The sequence below is a fragment of the Protopterus annectens genome, chromosome 7.part0 (genome assembly GCF_019279795.1).
Source record: "Protopterus annectens isolate FY-2018-M chromosome 7.part0, PAN1.0, whole genome shotgun sequence".
NCBI lineage: Eukaryota > Metazoa > Chordata > Ceratodontiformes > Protopteridae > Protopterus > Protopterus annectens.
This window is the reverse complement of record NC_056739.1, coordinates 1,372,383,780-1,372,400,931: the sequence shown is the minus strand read 5'-3', so window position 1 is coordinate 1,372,400,931 and position 17,152 is coordinate 1,372,383,780. Positions and strand designations below refer to the sequence as shown.

General features: G+C 38.6%; 1 protein-coding gene across 1 annotated transcript in view; it reads left to right on the top strand.

Moving 5' to 3' along the window:
- LOC122806164 (E3 ubiquitin-protein ligase PDZRN3-B-like) overlaps nucleotides 1-17,152 on the top strand; it is a 300,824-nt gene that overhangs the window by 93,325 nt on the left and 190,347 nt on the right. Inside the window, exon 2 of the mRNA XM_044076400.1 lies at nucleotides 4,595-4,681. Within this exon, the coding sequence (XP_043932335.1) occupies nucleotides 4,595-4,681 (87 nt within the window). The remainder of the gene's footprint in view (nucleotides 1-4,594; nucleotides 4,682-17,152) is intronic.

Below are 17,152 nucleotides of genomic sequence, written 5' to 3'. Positions count from 1 at the left end.
TGAAGACCACATTTTAGTAGCTGTTGAATGAAAGATGACTGGGGCAAGTCATCACCAAAGGGCATTTTTTTAAAGATTTTGAAGTAAGCTAAACAAAGTCATCATCTTTAATTCCTGATGGGTTCTGATAATGTCAGGATTTTGGAAAGCATGGTTAGAGATCTGGCATCTGTATTTATACTAGAAGTAGCTTAATGTTCAGCATGTATGACGAAATGGTAGAACACATCTGATACAATCCACCGAGGAATTGAGAAATTGATAGTATTTCTATCCGTTGTAAAAATGCATTCATTTTGCAGCCAGGAAAGTGGAAAGATATATGAAAAATAACATTTAGATTTGTGACTTAAAGAGTTGTCTCTTTTACAGTAAAAGTGGTCTATTTTTAGGAGCTCCTTGAAGGAGTAAGTATTACATAAGGAACATTAAAGTCTTCTTTTTTCTGTCCCACTGAATTTGTCATCACTCTGGAGGTTTTGCATTAAAAAGAAAAGGATTAAACAAAAAAGCAGGGGATAAATACAGATGTAAAAAGTTAAAGATACCTTCCTGGACACATTTTTAGTAAGCTAAGGTTTCTGACTGTACACAGCAACTTGTTAATACAAATAAGTCTCATTGACTTGAGTGTCAAAAAGTTCATTGGGAAGGTATGAGCTTCAGTATATTCTGTTACTTCTGTCAATCTTACAGTCATTGTTCATAGTAACCAATGAGGTATGCCACTAACAAGACTATTGGCCAATTCTGTTATTAAATCATTTTGTCAAGCTAGAATTCACTTGGCACATTGTGGCCCGATTTGCATTCAGTTCTTGATGGAGAACAAAGCTAAGGGAGGAGATCATGTGACCCTAAAGTACAGTTTACATTTAGAGGAGGTGACAGCGTACCCACAGGGCTCAAGCAGTCAGGCACCAACCCCCCCCCCCCCCCGAAACAGTTAATTGGACTTTGCGGCCTGCTGTGAAACACATGCATGCCTAGTGTCAGACTCACTGTTTTGTACTAAGTCTTAACCGTTTTGGATTCATTTGGAGTAACATTTTTGTAGTTGCTATGGCTTCTAACTGTTGCCTTTTGGATGAGATAAAGTCTCATGATCAGCTTAACCAATAGGCAGGAAGGACCATCAACAGGTCATTTTCAGGCACAACCTAGGTTCAAATGAGGTTGTTGGGTATTTTAATTGTTTAACTAAATGTTTGCATAATTCTGAAGTACCTGAACTTTGATTGGATAGGCTGATGTGGGACAGTTTGTGATTGGAACTTTAGTGAACAAATCTGAAATTTCTGTCTGTATTCTGGGAGCACACAGAACAGTCTGCAGTATTTTGCTGTCCAGTACTATTACTGGATCTATGCTTACATGCACCATACCCTGGATTTCCCCTCTCCCCCCTCAAAAAAAAACATGGAATTTCTTCCTCCCCATGAATAAAGTCGCAATGTTCCTTTTTGAAAATCTTTTTCTTCCTGCATTCTAGAGTGTCTTAAAGTTCTTAAAGTTACTCCTTAAAGCTGTTAGTAGTTTGAAGCTGCTGAGGCATATAAATGAGTGAGACACGTAAGAAAATGAACAGTATGACGACTTACTGCTTATTTCTTCTTCACTGTTTCAAAACTTGTGATTCAGTATTACCCTCTCATTAGTGTCTCTGCAGAGTTTACACATTTCCGAGTATGTATATGGGTTTTCAGTGGGTACTCCATTTTTCCCCTGCCTCCCACAAACATACTGAATCATTGGCTAAACTAAACTGTTGATATGTATTGCATCAATCCTTGACCCTAAGGGGACAGATCTATGGCTGAAATGGTGCACAAAGGACAGTTTTACTTATCTGGTTAGCAAATAAATTAAAATCAAATTATACTGTTTTTGTTTTATGATTTTACTGATGCCTTGGTATACTTTGTAAACAGTATTTGTTGTGTCATGTTGGAGTTCCCTGTCATCTAACAAATAAATAGGAAGCCTGGCCTTAGTCAGGTAATTATTTCTGCAGATGCCTGCTAATATGATGTATGTTTTATGAAACAGGCAAAACTTGCATGTCAACAAGCCAGATATTGCCTGTCTGGTCTATTGCATTATCTTTTTCTATATGTGAAATTGTGAATTGGAGAGAGATTTGTGCATTTAAATACACTACAGACTTGAAAAATAATTTCCAGGAGAAGGACATTTTTTGGGAGGGGATTTGCTCTTCATTATACTTTACCTTGGATTAGTGCAGCTGTTTTGCTTCTGCTCATTTTTTTGTGAATACTCCTCCTGGAGTCTTTGTCCAAGAAATGTAATGTAGTTGTGTGAAGGTAGGAGTACCTGATCACTTTCCCTGGCTTAAATTTAATTTGGATTACGTCAAGTATCTAGTGATTGCAGTGTAACTCCAGGCATACAATGTGAGTATAGTTATGCTCTGTGTGTGTGTGTGTGTGTGTGTGTGTGTGTGTGTGTGTGTGTGTGTGTGTGTGTGTGTGTGTGTGTGTGTGTGTGTGTGTGTGTGTGTGTGTGTCTGTTGTTTACTATATTCACTGGTATTTGTTTACTGTAAGCTTTGCTACTAATTGCTCACTTGAAGATCTGAAAGGGGTGCCTCCAAAATCTTCTTTTGTGTTGGGCTTATGCTGCTGGATGCTTCTATAGAAACAGCAGGGCAGAGACATTGACTTATTCAGAGGGGATAAAATCTAATGGCTCACAAGTAATGCTATTGAGTGGAAGAGTAAATGTTATGAGTACTGCTGCAGATGTCTGCATATGAGTGATCCAGTGTGATTAGCCTCTCACAACTGTGCTAGTACTTCTCCATAACAGGTATGCACCCCCTTACCCCACAATACCCTCAGCCTGCTTCCCTTCATAATTCTGTTTCTGTCATCGGCTTCAGGTATTTTCCTTCATACGTCTCAGTTAACTTCCACAGATTTAATCTTCATTCAGCTGCAATGGCTGAATCCAGACAAATATTAGACTTGTGCAGAAGCAGACTTTATTCCTGGCTACGGACATAGAACTTCATCTCATTAAGGTGCTGGATATACTCCTGAACTGGCAGAGTTACAGCAGACACCATCTTAAGATCATTCTTGGAATTCTCAGGAGCTTCAACTAATAAGATTATTGTATGACTTGTTGTCTGTATATAAATGGTGTTCCTTTAATTAGTAAACACTGACAGACAAAACTAACCCTTTCACTGATGCACCCTATGCTGCTAGAGTTTTCCAGCAAAGCTGATTGTGCAGTGGCAAGTAAAGTGAGATGTCTGTTGCTTATTATAAATGGCAGTTATAATGCTGAACTTTGCTACATGGATGTAATTGTTGCAATACAGTCAGATCTGCTGTATATTGCAAGTACATACAGCAGATGTACCAACTCAATGGCATGGGGTAACAGAACCCTGACTACAACTTACTTAATGTGGATTTTATAGTAGTCTAGATGCTTTATGAACTGACATGAGATTGAGAGGAATGTTCCCCATTTGCCTGTACCTGGGGAGAGGGAGCATTTCTTAGCGACATATTTCTCCTTTAGAAATGCCCAGTGGAGACATGAGATGTAATAATGGCTGTCTGCTGTAAAGGGGACAAGGCTGTTTGAGAAGGCACATCATCTGCAAAAGCAAGTGACGACCCTATACTTTACCTGTTGCATGTTTACCCTGCAGCACTTACTATGACTCTCAGGGGAAAGGTTAAGGCACTTGGCAATTCCCTGACAACTGCTTATATGACAGTTGTATCACAAATGCATATTTCCCCCAGGACACACATGGGCAAGATCATGGCAATTGGCCAGATAGTCATCAGTCACAGAAGCAAAAATTATTTTATAAAGTAGGTAACCACACGTAATGGTGAACATTTTAAATGGCACCTCAGGACTTTTTTCATGTGCAATTATTCAGTAGTACTGAGTAGGCTCTAACACCTGAATGAAACTGATCTGAAGATTCAGGCTCTGCATATGTAATGGACACATGATACATATACCATGCATGGCAGGGGAATGGGTATGGTTAAGTCATCTCAAGGAACCCATCAGTCAGTAGTAGTGAGAAAGAATGGAACAGACATAAATATTTAGCTTGCTGCTACCTACTGAATTATGCTTTATTCAATATATGCATGTTCTTTGCATTGATTACTAAAACATGTGTTTTCCTGTATGTATAAGTATTCCCATTCTTTTGAAGTAGCCACTTTGATAAATTGCAAATTTTGATGTACTGCTACAGTTTACATGTGATACAGTTATAATTATAGACAACAAAGCAAACTGTAATGTGTGGTTGCATTCAAGTATAACAGTAAAATATGCTAAATGCTGTGTATGAATTTAAAACGCTTGGCTGGAAGTGTAATGTCTGCTGTATGTTTTCACTCAGCTGTTAAATAAGTTTAGGATAACTTAACCAGCTAGTTAAAAGGTTTTGCCTGAACATTGATATTGCTCCAAGCAAGGCCTATAAATTTTACCTGGTTAATATACTATGCTGTCTCCTTGCCTTTTAGCCCGTGCCTGACACTGTAGTACAGAACTAGAGTCGACTTTTATTTTCTTCTGTTAACAGGGTGAAGAAACAAAAACATTAACTGTTGTCCTTAATCGTGAATCTGGATCTCTTGGATTTAACATTATTGGTGGTCGTTCTTGCTTGGTATGTTAACTGTAAACTGATATTCTACCTCCTTTTTCTTGGTATTTTAAGGACAGATTTCTGTACAGTGCACCTTGACCTGTGTGATAAAGAACATTTTTTTTTCTAATTAATGTGTTTTGCATGTGATTATAGGAAATTGTCACAGTTTAGTAGTGTAAATGTCCATGTTAATAAATGATTACATGTACAAACATAGAACTGATTCTTATAATAACTCTGTATTTTATGTTTTATGCAGTTCAGATTATGGCTGGTTTTTTGACAAGAAAACTGAATGCCATATTAGAGCTTGCTTGCATGTGCTCATGTTTTTCAAGTAATATTTTTGCAGTTTGTGACAGTTGTGCAGTCAATGTTCTGAGCCATACTGTGCTGTTTGTAATATGTATTTTAGATAGATGCACAAAACTGTTGAGTATATAAAAGTAGTCCACTTTGTCCAGTCTGCTGAAGTGAATGCTCCCTCTGGGGTCTGATTTCTTTACCATCTGCATGTTATGTTATATGTAAGTGAAATAATTCTGCCAAGTTGTTCTTAGAAGAAAGTTCTTCTAAACCAAAACTTTAAATCTCTTGATTTACACATGTACTTTTTGATGCAGTCATTGAGAAAGTAGGAAAACTTCAGTCTGGCAGCTCTGTGGGAAAGTCCATGCCACGGCACATTCTGCTATTTGAGAGATCATCCTAATAAAGGTTGTACCAACTATTGCACAACTAGTTAGTTTGTGATGGCAGACCCTAATATCAAGGCTACGTGCTTACCAAACATTCAAAAACCTCAAAAGCCCTTGACATTACATCGAAAGATAGTTGCATAACTGCACGGGTCCTTTTAGTTGTCCTTTCCAGTGGAACATCGGCACGTTACAGCCTGGTCTTTTTGAATAGTCCTTAGCTCTTGAACAATACTCCAAGATGGGGAAGCTAACCTGCCGGCAGAAGTAAAACCTCATTGGTTGTTACTGCCTGCTGTGCCCGAATGTCATAAATTTCTAATTGTTGCACTCTTTGCCATCTGCCATAATCTACTATATATCAGTCAAAGTCTCACATTGTGGACCACTTCTGATCTTTTTGCTGTCTGTAGGAATTATTTATTCATGTGGGCTTCTGGTTGTGGACTGCAAACTGCTACTTTAATGACGAATTCTCAAAGGCTTGAAGTGTGTACCTCCTGTTTGTTTTTTGTCGTCCTTAAAGTTGTAGATATGAACATTTACTATTGCTTATTTTCATTTATTTGACCATGTATTTATTTATCACTTTTGCTAACTTGTTGTGCAATGAAATGAGACAAATACAGCAATTATGTCTACATGCTTTTGTTGACTACAGATATTCACTTCTGTGTAGAATGATGGTACCTTTTACATTCCCCACATGTTGTTTTTTAGCCTGCAGTTGTATTCCAAGAGAAACTGTCTTACTTTTCTCATAGAATGATTGCAAGTAATAATGGAGCTACTGATACCAAGGTGCTTGATCTTCACATTTTCTGATCATTTGGACACTTTTTTTCTGTAATGGAAAAATACTGTTCCATGTTTCTGTAATGGGAAAACACTGTTCATGTTCAGTGGTTATGTATTACCAATGGAAGATACTAGTTTTAGGTTCTTCCAGAATCATTATAGTCTCCTTCAAGCTCTCATCCTTGTGTGTTTAAGACTCATATTTTTCCAAAACATTTCTAGATCTGACTTTGACTTCACTCATTCCCAATTTGCCAGGATCAGGGATGACTTTATGACAGTCAGAACTTGCCTGTTACCCAACTGTAATGCATGCTGAACGGCATATAATGCATGCTGAGGAGTATATAATAGGTTCATAGGTTCATAGATTAGTACTATGCTAACTGCCCTTTTGGACCATTGTAAACCTAGCCAATTACTCCTATCTGAGAATCAAACCCTGCACCTTCTGTCTGCAAGGTAAATACCTCAACCATTATGCCAACCTCCCACCCAAGTACATAATGCATGCTGAGCAGTATGTATTGCATGTCGAGTGGTGTATAATGCATGCTGAACGGTTTATCAGTTTTTCTGTGTATTACTGTCTTTCTTCAGTTCCCATTCTTGTTGTCAAGTTTTGAGTGTTGTTTCCACCTCATTTCAATGGAGCTCAAGGTACAATGAGAAAACACCAAATTCTGGTGTCTAACATATTATCTGTTTTCATTTTTGCCATGGGCTTTGCTTTTTTTGTATTTAATCTTTGTTTTTCAGTTTCTGTCATTAGTAGGTGTAGCATTTTGTGCTAACCTCAGTATTTAATTTCTGCCACCCCTTTGTTTTTGAAATGCTATACCTCCAAGAACCAAATTTGTCTACCTTCTTTGTTTCCAAATTCTACTGGACAGTGTCATTCTTTTGTACTCTTCCTGTTACCCATACTCCTGCAGCTTTGCAAAAAGATGCCATTTCCCTACTGGCTATATACGTTGTATACTTCCTGTTAGCTGCACAGCACAGAAAGACCCTCAGTTGTCACATTCCTTGTGTGTTGCAAAATGTGCTGTCAGGTTTTAAAAACATTGCAATTATTGGGAGACATACTTGCATAGCACATAGCAAAATGGTCAAATATTTATATATTCGCAGAAGGAGGAATGTGTAATACATGGCATTTTGTAAAGAAGATAGAAAAAAAGTATTATTGACTTATCTCCCGTCCGCATCATAGTGCACATTGCAGGCTTCCAAGGCATTAATGTGACAGTGTCAGATTTGATTTTTTCATTTTGCACATAGTAACATTTTAAAACATACTTTTTATCCTTTATTGTCTGGGTGTACTGTTCTAATGTTTTAATCTGTTTCTGTTTTGAATGGTTTGCAGTACTGTTAGGTTTCACAAGCGTTATGACTGTTAGAGCTAAGTGACTTCCCTTTAAAAGAAAATTATCTGGTTGAAAATAATTATAAACTGTTAAAATAAAAGATTATAAAATATGATACAGATAAAACATCTACTTACTTTATTGTGGCCAGTACATTGACATAAGGTCTACTTCATTATGGAAAGATGTTGTGACATTCCTGAGTCAGTTAATGCATGTGTTCTTCAAGACAGATTCCTGCAATACAGTCACAGTAAACATGTCAGAAAATCTTAAAGCAGAAATTCGTAACCTCGACACATTACTCTCATATAGTTTCCACTACAACACATGACAACGCTAAGGTAATGCAAGATATATAAAATATAGTCTTACTCCAAGTCACCAATGATGAGTTTTATTACAAAAGAAAACAGAACCTTTTAGCCTCAAGCAAGGAGGTATTTGTTAGTCAGCCGTTTCCTAAGTTGATGACTGATTACATTGTATAACAGTGCATATATCAAATACATAAAATCACGGCCGGGCATGATGTTCCAGCAGCTGTGCGTTAACTGCCACACTTATTAATTATCTTCTGAAATGATTCCTCCCTGTAAAAGGAAAAAGCTTTACTGGAGACCTAAAGGATGAAGAAGGAATGATTAAAATTCATGGCACCTAGTACTGCCCCAGGTATAATAAACTTAGTATTAAATGGCATTTATTGGCTCCAGACTGCCAAAAAAATTCAAATTGCAGTCTTACCATTACGGAGCTTAATCCTTTCAGACTGCAGAAGCTAATTTCGGTTGCATTTGTCTTGTCTAGTCAAGTGCTATAGCTCTCGAGGGAACATGAGATGAAAATGTTCACAGGTGTTGGCAGGAGAAAAAGTTATGCAGCCCAGTTTTTGTGTTTGTAAATTATATTTGCCATACAGTTACTCCTGAAAGATGAAAGGTATACAAGATGTCACTAACTGTGGTTTTATGTCTTCTGCTAAATAAAGCATGTCCTGAATATTTTGTGAAGATTCATTTTGGCTGGATTGCATAGAGCTTTCTTGCCGCCTTTTTGTTCACTGTTCCAATAATGTTAAGAGAGTTCAGTATCCATTCTGGGCATGCTAAACCTTGTCATCTGGGGCTGATACTGCCTTTTGTTTTTTTTTTTTCCAAGGCTACTGAACCAGTTTCTTTCTGTTTTTACCTATTTTCACACACTTGCTCGCTCATTCACATTAAAAGGATTAGACATGGCACTGAGTCATGTGCCTGCCTGGCCAGAAATGATGATTAAAAATGTGCAGTACACTGCTGGTTCTGCTTAGATTGTCGAGTAAATATATTGTACAAGTAATGTCTTAATGTGTTATTTACCTTGTTTCTGTATATTGCAACATTTTAATGAGTGTACTGTATTTGTAGAATATTTACTTATCTTCGGATGGAGTTGTTTTCCATGTGTCTGATTTCGGTGGAACCAGGAATAGTTGGTACCCACTTGTGCATATTGTTAGTCATTATTATTATTATTATTATTATTATTATTATTATTATTATTATTACTATTATTGTTTTTTTTTTTTTTTTAGGATTAACTGAAATACACACAGCAGAGGCTATCTTGGAGACATATCCATATTTTGTAGTCTTTCAACTTAAATGTTGCCATAATAACATGACGACCTTATCACATCAGTATCATTGCAGTCTGTTCTCATTTAGCTAAATTACTTTTCTTATGACATCATCAGGACCTTTCTTGCCATTTACACTTTTTAATAAAACTCCTGCCTTCTTACGTATTAATCTTGTTGTCCTGTCTCTGTCTTACCACTGCCTTTCTGCCTTATGTTTGTGTGTGTTCTAGGTCTCAACAGTTTCCCCTTTCTTGTCCCACCTCTCCAGAAATCTCCTTGTGCCAAGCTCACCACTCCCTCAGCACCCTGTTGTCATTTCATTCTTGCCTCTCTGCTCTGTATTATTACAAAACTTACATTTTTTTCTCTCCCTCTCTTCCTGTGTTGTAGAAATCATACATTTGTTTTCCTCTTACTTCCTCAAAATCCTCCAAAGCTTGTTTAATCCCAGGCCCTCACTTCCCCTAACCAATTCTTTCAGGAATTCCATGTGAAATGCTAAGGTATCAAACACCCTCTCCAACTCTTGGTATTAACTTTTTGGAATTTAACCCATAATTATGATGTCCCTTTCCTCTCTGGATTCCCAAATCAAAATCAAATCAAAACCAGCTTAGTGACAATTCAAAACATAAGCTTGATAGAGTAAAAACTAACCAAAAATGCAGAAACATTAGAACACAACATAAAAAAGAAGCAAACCAAACATTGGCTTGTAACATCAGAAGATTTCTTAAAACGCAAGTAAATCAAAAGTAAAACTAATAATGTTCTTCATTCCACATTGCTGCAGTCCTAACTATTGGGGTAGTCCGCTGTCCAGTCGGCCCGAATACCAAAGTATATGGCTGACGTCGGTCAGGGCACATTAGACTGACGTCAGTACGTCAGGGTACTAATGCGCATGACCGACGTCATATCCTCAGTCTTTTTTGCCGCATGGTCCGATGCAGAAGCAATTTTGCGAGTGCAGGTTGGCGTTCTGAAAGTTTCTGAAGTCAGAGTTTCAGACCGAATCAAAGTTGGCTAAGTACTCGCTAGAATATTTTGGTTTTTCTTGCCTCAGTATTTAACCGATGTCAGAAAAGTGAATAACTGTATTTCTTGTGGGAAACAGATACCTCATAGGGATTACCATACTTTGTGTATACCTTGTTTAGGGCCTGAGCACGACGTTGTTGGATGCCGCCTTGTGCTAGATTTAACAAACGCACTATTAAGAGACGGGTTAGACTGTGCCAGGTTAGTGTTTGGGAAGCGTTGTAATTATAAAATGCCGCCGGATGCTCCGACTGCTTCGCTAAAAACGCAAAGATAAAGCAGCAAAGCTCTAGGGTGGAGGAACCGACAGTCCCAGACGTCGGTTCTTTGGAAGGCTCAGTGGAGCCGGAGGTTTTGCCAGGTGTCTCTTTGGAGTCTCAGGGAGAGACTTTACTGCTACAGGATGTATCCTCTCAGGAAGTAGGCCAGGCTGAGGGGGCTTCTCAGGTGGCTGTTCTTCCCTCTCTTCCTAAGGTGGTTAGAGCCTCCCCTTCAGTTTCCAAGGCGTCTTTGAGGGGCAGGCCAAGTTTAGCTTCTGTGGGGGTTTCTCCTAGTACTTCAGGATCTTTGCCTAAGAAACATATGCTTAAAATGGCAGAGGATTTGATTACTATGATTAGGGGTTCTATGCCCCCTCCTGATAAGAGGCCTAGGGTTGAACCTGAGTTTGAGAGTTTTGAGCAATGCTCGAGGCTTCGGAGTCTTCGGCTGAAGACTTGCAGGAGTACCCTCCTTATTCTGATTCTGATGTGGATGATTCTACTCCTTCTGCTTCTCCTCCTGAGGATTTTTCATTTTCAGAGACTCTGCATTCCATGAGGGAGCATTTTAAATGGGAAGGTCAAGATTTCTCTGATTCCAGGAAAAGGCTTAGGGAATTCTTGTTTTTACCCCAGCATGGGCCTTTAGCTATACCTCCTGTTTTGACTGTGGTGGAAGATGTGTTTGCAGAGGCTTCCCTGAATCCTGATTCTTTGCCTCCTGCCCCAGTTAAACCGGATAGGTATTATAGGGTGCCTGAGGCTCATAAGTATCTTTTTTTAAGAGTCCTAGGGCAGACCCAGAAACTGTCTCTCAGGGGCCTAAAGGTGTGAAGGCCTCAGTTGTTAAAAATCCTGTCCCTCCTGATAAAGAGGCAAGGGCTTTGGATAGATGGGGAAAGAAAGTGTATACTTCTTCCACTTTAGCCATGAGGGCGTTGAATTGTCAGTTTCACATGTTAAAATATCAGAATTATCTTCTTTCACAGTTGAAATCTAAGGTGGATGCTCTGGCGGAAGGTATTGAGTGTAAAGAGTTGCAGGATTTAGTTCATGTGTCTGAACAAGTGGGTAAACATTCCTTGCAATGTGGTTTTGATGCTGTGCAGGCCTCCTCCAGGGTGGCTGCCACTGGTTCTGTTCTTCGTAGGCACGCCTGGTTGAGAGATCAGAACTTAGCTGAGCATGTTAAGACAAGGATTTTGGATTCTCCTTTACAGTCTGATGTGGTGTTTGGTTCGCCTGTGGAAGCAGTTTTAAAGAAGATGGAGGACAAGGCTAAGTCTATGCAAACTGTTAAGGATTTTTTGCAGGTGCAGCCTCCGAAGTTTAGTAGAAATTGGCCTGCTAAGGGATGGACTTATCCTGCTTATGATTCCCAGTCTAGGGGTAGGTCTAGACGTGGTAGGGGCAGGGCTCAAGGTGCTTTTAGGCCTAGGGCAGGGAGTTCACCTGCTCAGACTTCTGGTGAGGGCAGGGCTCAGTCCTTTCGTAAGCAGACCCAATGACCTGCCTTTTCAGCTGCCAGTACCTTCTCGCCTGGCGGCACCTCTAGGAGGAAGACTGTCTCTTTTCAAAGAAAATTGGGATTTAATTACCCAAGACAAATGGGTTCTGGATATCATTCACCAAGGTTACAGGTTTTATTTCCATACCTTGCCTCCTTTCAAAGGCATGCCAGACATTCCTCCTCTACAAAGACAAGAGGCTCACAAGCAAATTTCTCAGTTACTCCAAATAGGGGCCATTCAGCCGGTTCCTGTGCCAGAAAGGGGCCTAGGATTTTATTCTCGCCTGTTCCTAGTACCGAAGAAGGGGAAGACGTGGAGACCAATTTTGGATTTATCTATCCTCAACACTTATCTGGACATTCCCAAGTTCAAAATGTTGACGTTACAACAGCTTTTACCTCTGCTGGGCAAGGATCACTGGATGGTAACTTTAGATCTCAAGGAAGCTTACCTTCATGTGCCTATAAGACTAAGTTGCAGAAAGTATCATGCTGAGCTGGAAATTCTCATTATCAGTTCTCTGCATTGCCCTTTGGCTTATCTACTGCGCCCAGAGTATTCACAAAGGTTCTGGCTCCAGTGATAGCTTACTTCAGGCTAAAAGGAATTCAAATCTATCCTTACTTGGACGATTGCCTGATTCTGGCTCAAGAAAAGGAAGACCTTCTACAGCATTTGGAATATGTCATAGCAGTGCTAAGATGCCTAGGGTATTCTGTGAACTAAATAAAGTCCAGTCTAGTACCCTCTCGAGACATGTGCTTTCTGGGTGTGAGACTGAATACAGCAGCCCAGATGGCCTTTTTAACCCCGGACAAACAAAAAGAGAAAAAATCCTTTCCCAGGGTTAACCCTTTTTTTCCCAATCCAAAAAATATTTTAGGGAGAAACTGTCTTACTTTTCTCACAGAATGATTGCAAGTAATAATGGAGCTACTGATACCAAGGTGCTTGATCTTCACATTTTTCTGATCATTTGGACACTTTTTTTCTGTAATGGAAAAATACTGTTCCATGTTTCTGTAATGGGAAAACACTGTTCATGTTCAGTGGTTATGTATTACCAATGGAAGATACTAGTTTTAGGCTCTTCCAGAATCATTATAGTCTCCTTCAAGCTCTCATCCTTGTGTGTTTAAGACTCATATTTTTCCAAAACATTTCTAGATCTGACTTTGACTTCACTCATTCCCAATTTGCCAGGATCAGGGATGACTTTATGACAGTCAGAACTTGCCTGTTACCCAACTGTAATGCATGCTGAACGGTATATAATGCATGCTGAGCAGTATATAATAGGTTCATAGGTTCATAGATTAGTACTATGCTAACTGCCCTTTTGGACCATTGTAAACCTAGCCAATTACTCCTATCTGAGAATCAAACCCTGCACCTTCTGTCTGCAAGGTAAATACCTCAACCATTATGCCAACCTCCCACCCAAGTACATAATGCATGCTGAGCAGTATGTATTGCATGTCGAGTGGTGTGTAATGCATACTGAACGGTTTATCAGTTTTTCTGTGTATTACTGTCTTTCTTCAGTTCCCATTCTTGTTGTCAAGTTTTGAGTGTTGTTTCCACCTCATTTCAATGGAGCTCAAGGTACAATGAGAAAACACCAAATTCTGGTGTATAACATATTATCTGTTTTCATTTTTGCCATGGGCTTTGCTTTTTTTGTATTTAATCTTTGTTTTTCAGTTTCTGTCATTAGTAGGTGTAGCATTTTGTGCTAACCTCAGTATTTAATTTCTGCCTCCCCTTTGTTTTTGAAATGCTATACCTCCAAGAACCAAATTTGTCTACCTTCTTTGTTTCCAAATTCTACTGGACAGTGTCATTCTTTTGTACTCTTCCTGTTACCCATACTCCTGCAGCTTTGCAAAAAGATGCCATTTCCCTACTGGCTATATACGTTGTATACTTCCTGTTAGCTGCACAGCACAGAAAGACCCTCAGTTGTCACATTCCTTGTGTGTTGCAAAATGTGCTGTCAGGTTTTAAAAACATTGCAATTATTGGGAGACATACTTGCATAGCACATAGTAAAATGGTCAAATATTTATATATTCGCAGAAGGAGGAATGTGTAATATATGGCATTTTGCAAAGAAGATAGAAAAAAAGTATTATTGACTTATCTCCCGTCCGCATCATAGTGCACATTGCAGGCTTCCAAGGCATTAATGTGACAGTGTCAGATTTGCTTTTTTCGTTTTGCACATAGTAACATTTTAAAACGTACTTTTTATCCTTTATTGTCTGGGTGTACTGTTCTAATGTTTTAATCTGTTTCTGTTTTGAATGGTTTGCAGTACTGTTAGGTTTCACAAGCGTTATGACTGTTAGAGCTAAGTGACTTCCCTTTAAAAGAAAATTATCTGGTTGAAAATAATTATAAACTGTTAAAATAAAAGATTATAAAAGATGATACAGATAAAACATCTACTTACTTTATTGCAGCCAGTACATTGACATAAGGTCTACTTCATTATGGAAAGATGTTGTGACATTCCTGAGTCAGTTAATGCATGTGTTCTTCAAGACAGATTCCTGCAATACAGTCACAGTAAACATGTCAGAAAATCTTAAAGCAGAAATTCGTAACCTCGACACATTACTCTCATGTAGTTTCCACTACAACACATGACAATGCTAAGGTAATGCAAGATATATAAAATATAGTATTACTCCAAGTCACCAATGATGAGTTTTATTACAAAAGAAAACAGAACCTTTTAGCCTCAAGCAAGGAGGTATTTGTTAGTCAGCCGTTTCCTAAGTTGATGACTGATTACATTGTATAACAGTGCATATATCAAATACATAAAATCACGGCCGGGCATGATGTTCCAGCAGCTGTGCGTTAACTGCCGCACTTATTAATTATCTTCTGAAATGATTCCTCCCTGTAAAAGGAAAAAGCTTTACTGGAGACCTAAAGGATGAAGAAGGAATGATTAAAATTCATGGCACCTAGTACTGCCCCAGGTATAATAAACTCAGTATTAAATGGCATTTATTGGCTCCAGACTGCCAAAAAAATTCAAATTGCAGTCTTACCATTACGGAGCTTAATCCTTTCAGACTGCAGAAGCTAATTTCGGTTGCATTTGTCTTGTCTAGTCAAGTGCTATAGCTCTCGAGGGAACATGAGATGAAAATGTTCACAGGTGTTGGCAGGAGAAAAAGTTATGCAGCCCAGTTTTTGTGTTTGTAAATTATATTTGCCATACAGTTACTCCTGAAAGATGAAAGGTATACAAGATGTCACCAACTGTGGTTTTATGTCTTCTGCTAAATAAAGCATGTCCTGAATATTTTGTGAAGATTCATTTTGGCTGGATTGCATAGAGCTTTCTTGCCGCCTTTTTGTTCACTGTTCCAATAATGTTAAGAGAGTTCAGTATCCATTCTGGGCATGCTAAACCTTGTCATCTGGGGCTGATACTGCCTTTTGTTTTTTTTTCCAAGGCTACTGAACCAGTTTCTTTCTGTTTTTACCTATTTTCACACACTTGCTCGCTCATTCACATTAAAAGGATTAGACATGGCACTGAGTCATGTGCCTGCCTGGCCAGAAATGATGATTAAAAATGTGCAGTACACTGCTGGTTCTGCTTAGATTGTCGAGTAAATATATTGTACAAGTAATGTCTTAATGTGTTATTTACTTTGTTTCTGTTTATTGCAACATTTTAATGAGTGTACTGTATTTGTAGAATATTTACTTATCTTCGGATGGAGTTGTTTTCCATGTGTCTGATTTCGGTGGAACCAGGAATAGTTGGTACCCACTTGTGCATATTGTTAGTCATTATTATTATTATTATTATTATTACTATTATTGTTTTTTTTTTTTTTAGGATTAACTGAAATACACACAGCAGAGGCTATCTTGGAGACATATCCATATTTTGTAGTCTTTCAACTTAAATGTTGCCATAATATCATGACGACCTTATCGCATCAGTATCATTGCAGTCTGTTCTCATTTAGCTAAATTACTTTTCTTATGACATCATCAGAACCTTTCTTGCCATTTACACTTTTTAATAAAACTCCTGCCTTCTTACGTATTAATCTTTTTGTCCTGTCTCTGTCTTACCACTGCCTTTCTGCGTTATGTTTGTGTGTGTTCTAGGTCTCAACAGTTTCCACTTTCTTGTCCCACCTCTCCAGAAATCTCCTTGTGCCAAGCTCACCACTCCCTCAGCACCCTGTTGTCATTTCATTCATGCCTCTCTGCTCTGTATTATTACAAAACTTACATTTTTTTCTCTCCCTCTCTTCCTGTGTTGTAGAAATCATACATTTGTTTTCCTCTTACTTCCTCAAAATCCTCCAAAGCTTGTTTAATCCCAGGCCCTCACTTCCCCTAACCAATTCTTTCAGGAATTCCATGTGAAATGCTAAGGTATCAAACACCCTCTCCAACTCTTGGTATTAACTTTTTGGAATTTAACCCATAATTATGATGTCCCTTTCCTCTCTGGATTCCCAAATCAAAATCAAATCAAAACCAGCTTAGTGACAATTCAAAACATAAGCTTGATAGAGTAAAAACTAACCAAAAATGCAGAAACATTAGAACACAACATAAAAAAGAAGCAAACCAAACATTGGCTTGTAACATCAGAAGATTTCGTAAAACGCAAGTAAATCAAAAGTGAAACTAATAGTATGGCAAGGCATAAAATAAAATAAGTATTTAAAATAGCTCAAATGAAAAATTTGCTAAGCTAGTGAAGCATTTTCATGGTTCTTTCTCTTTACTACCACTTACCGCTCCTCTTTCACCTCACTCCCCTCCAGTTTTTTTAAACCTCCTTACCCTCTGCTGCTAGAGTCATCTGTTTGCTACCCATGGGGCCATTTGGTGCCCACCCACAGTACTGGCAAAAAACTGCAATATCCCTTGTGACATGTAGTCCCAACCCCTCTAGAAAGATAGGGGGAGAGAGAGAGAGAGAGACAGCCTTGTGATAACCCCTGAATGAGATTGCTGCCCACATATTCCTGAATGCAAGAGTTGGAGGCAAGCATCTTATTTATAGCCAAAGGTGGACATTTTATTTGATATGCAGGGGGTTGGGGGGAGGGACCTTGTCTGAGAAGGAGCATATGTGAGATTTTGTGCAACATGACTGAGCAAGATGACACACTCTCTCCAGCTACTTAC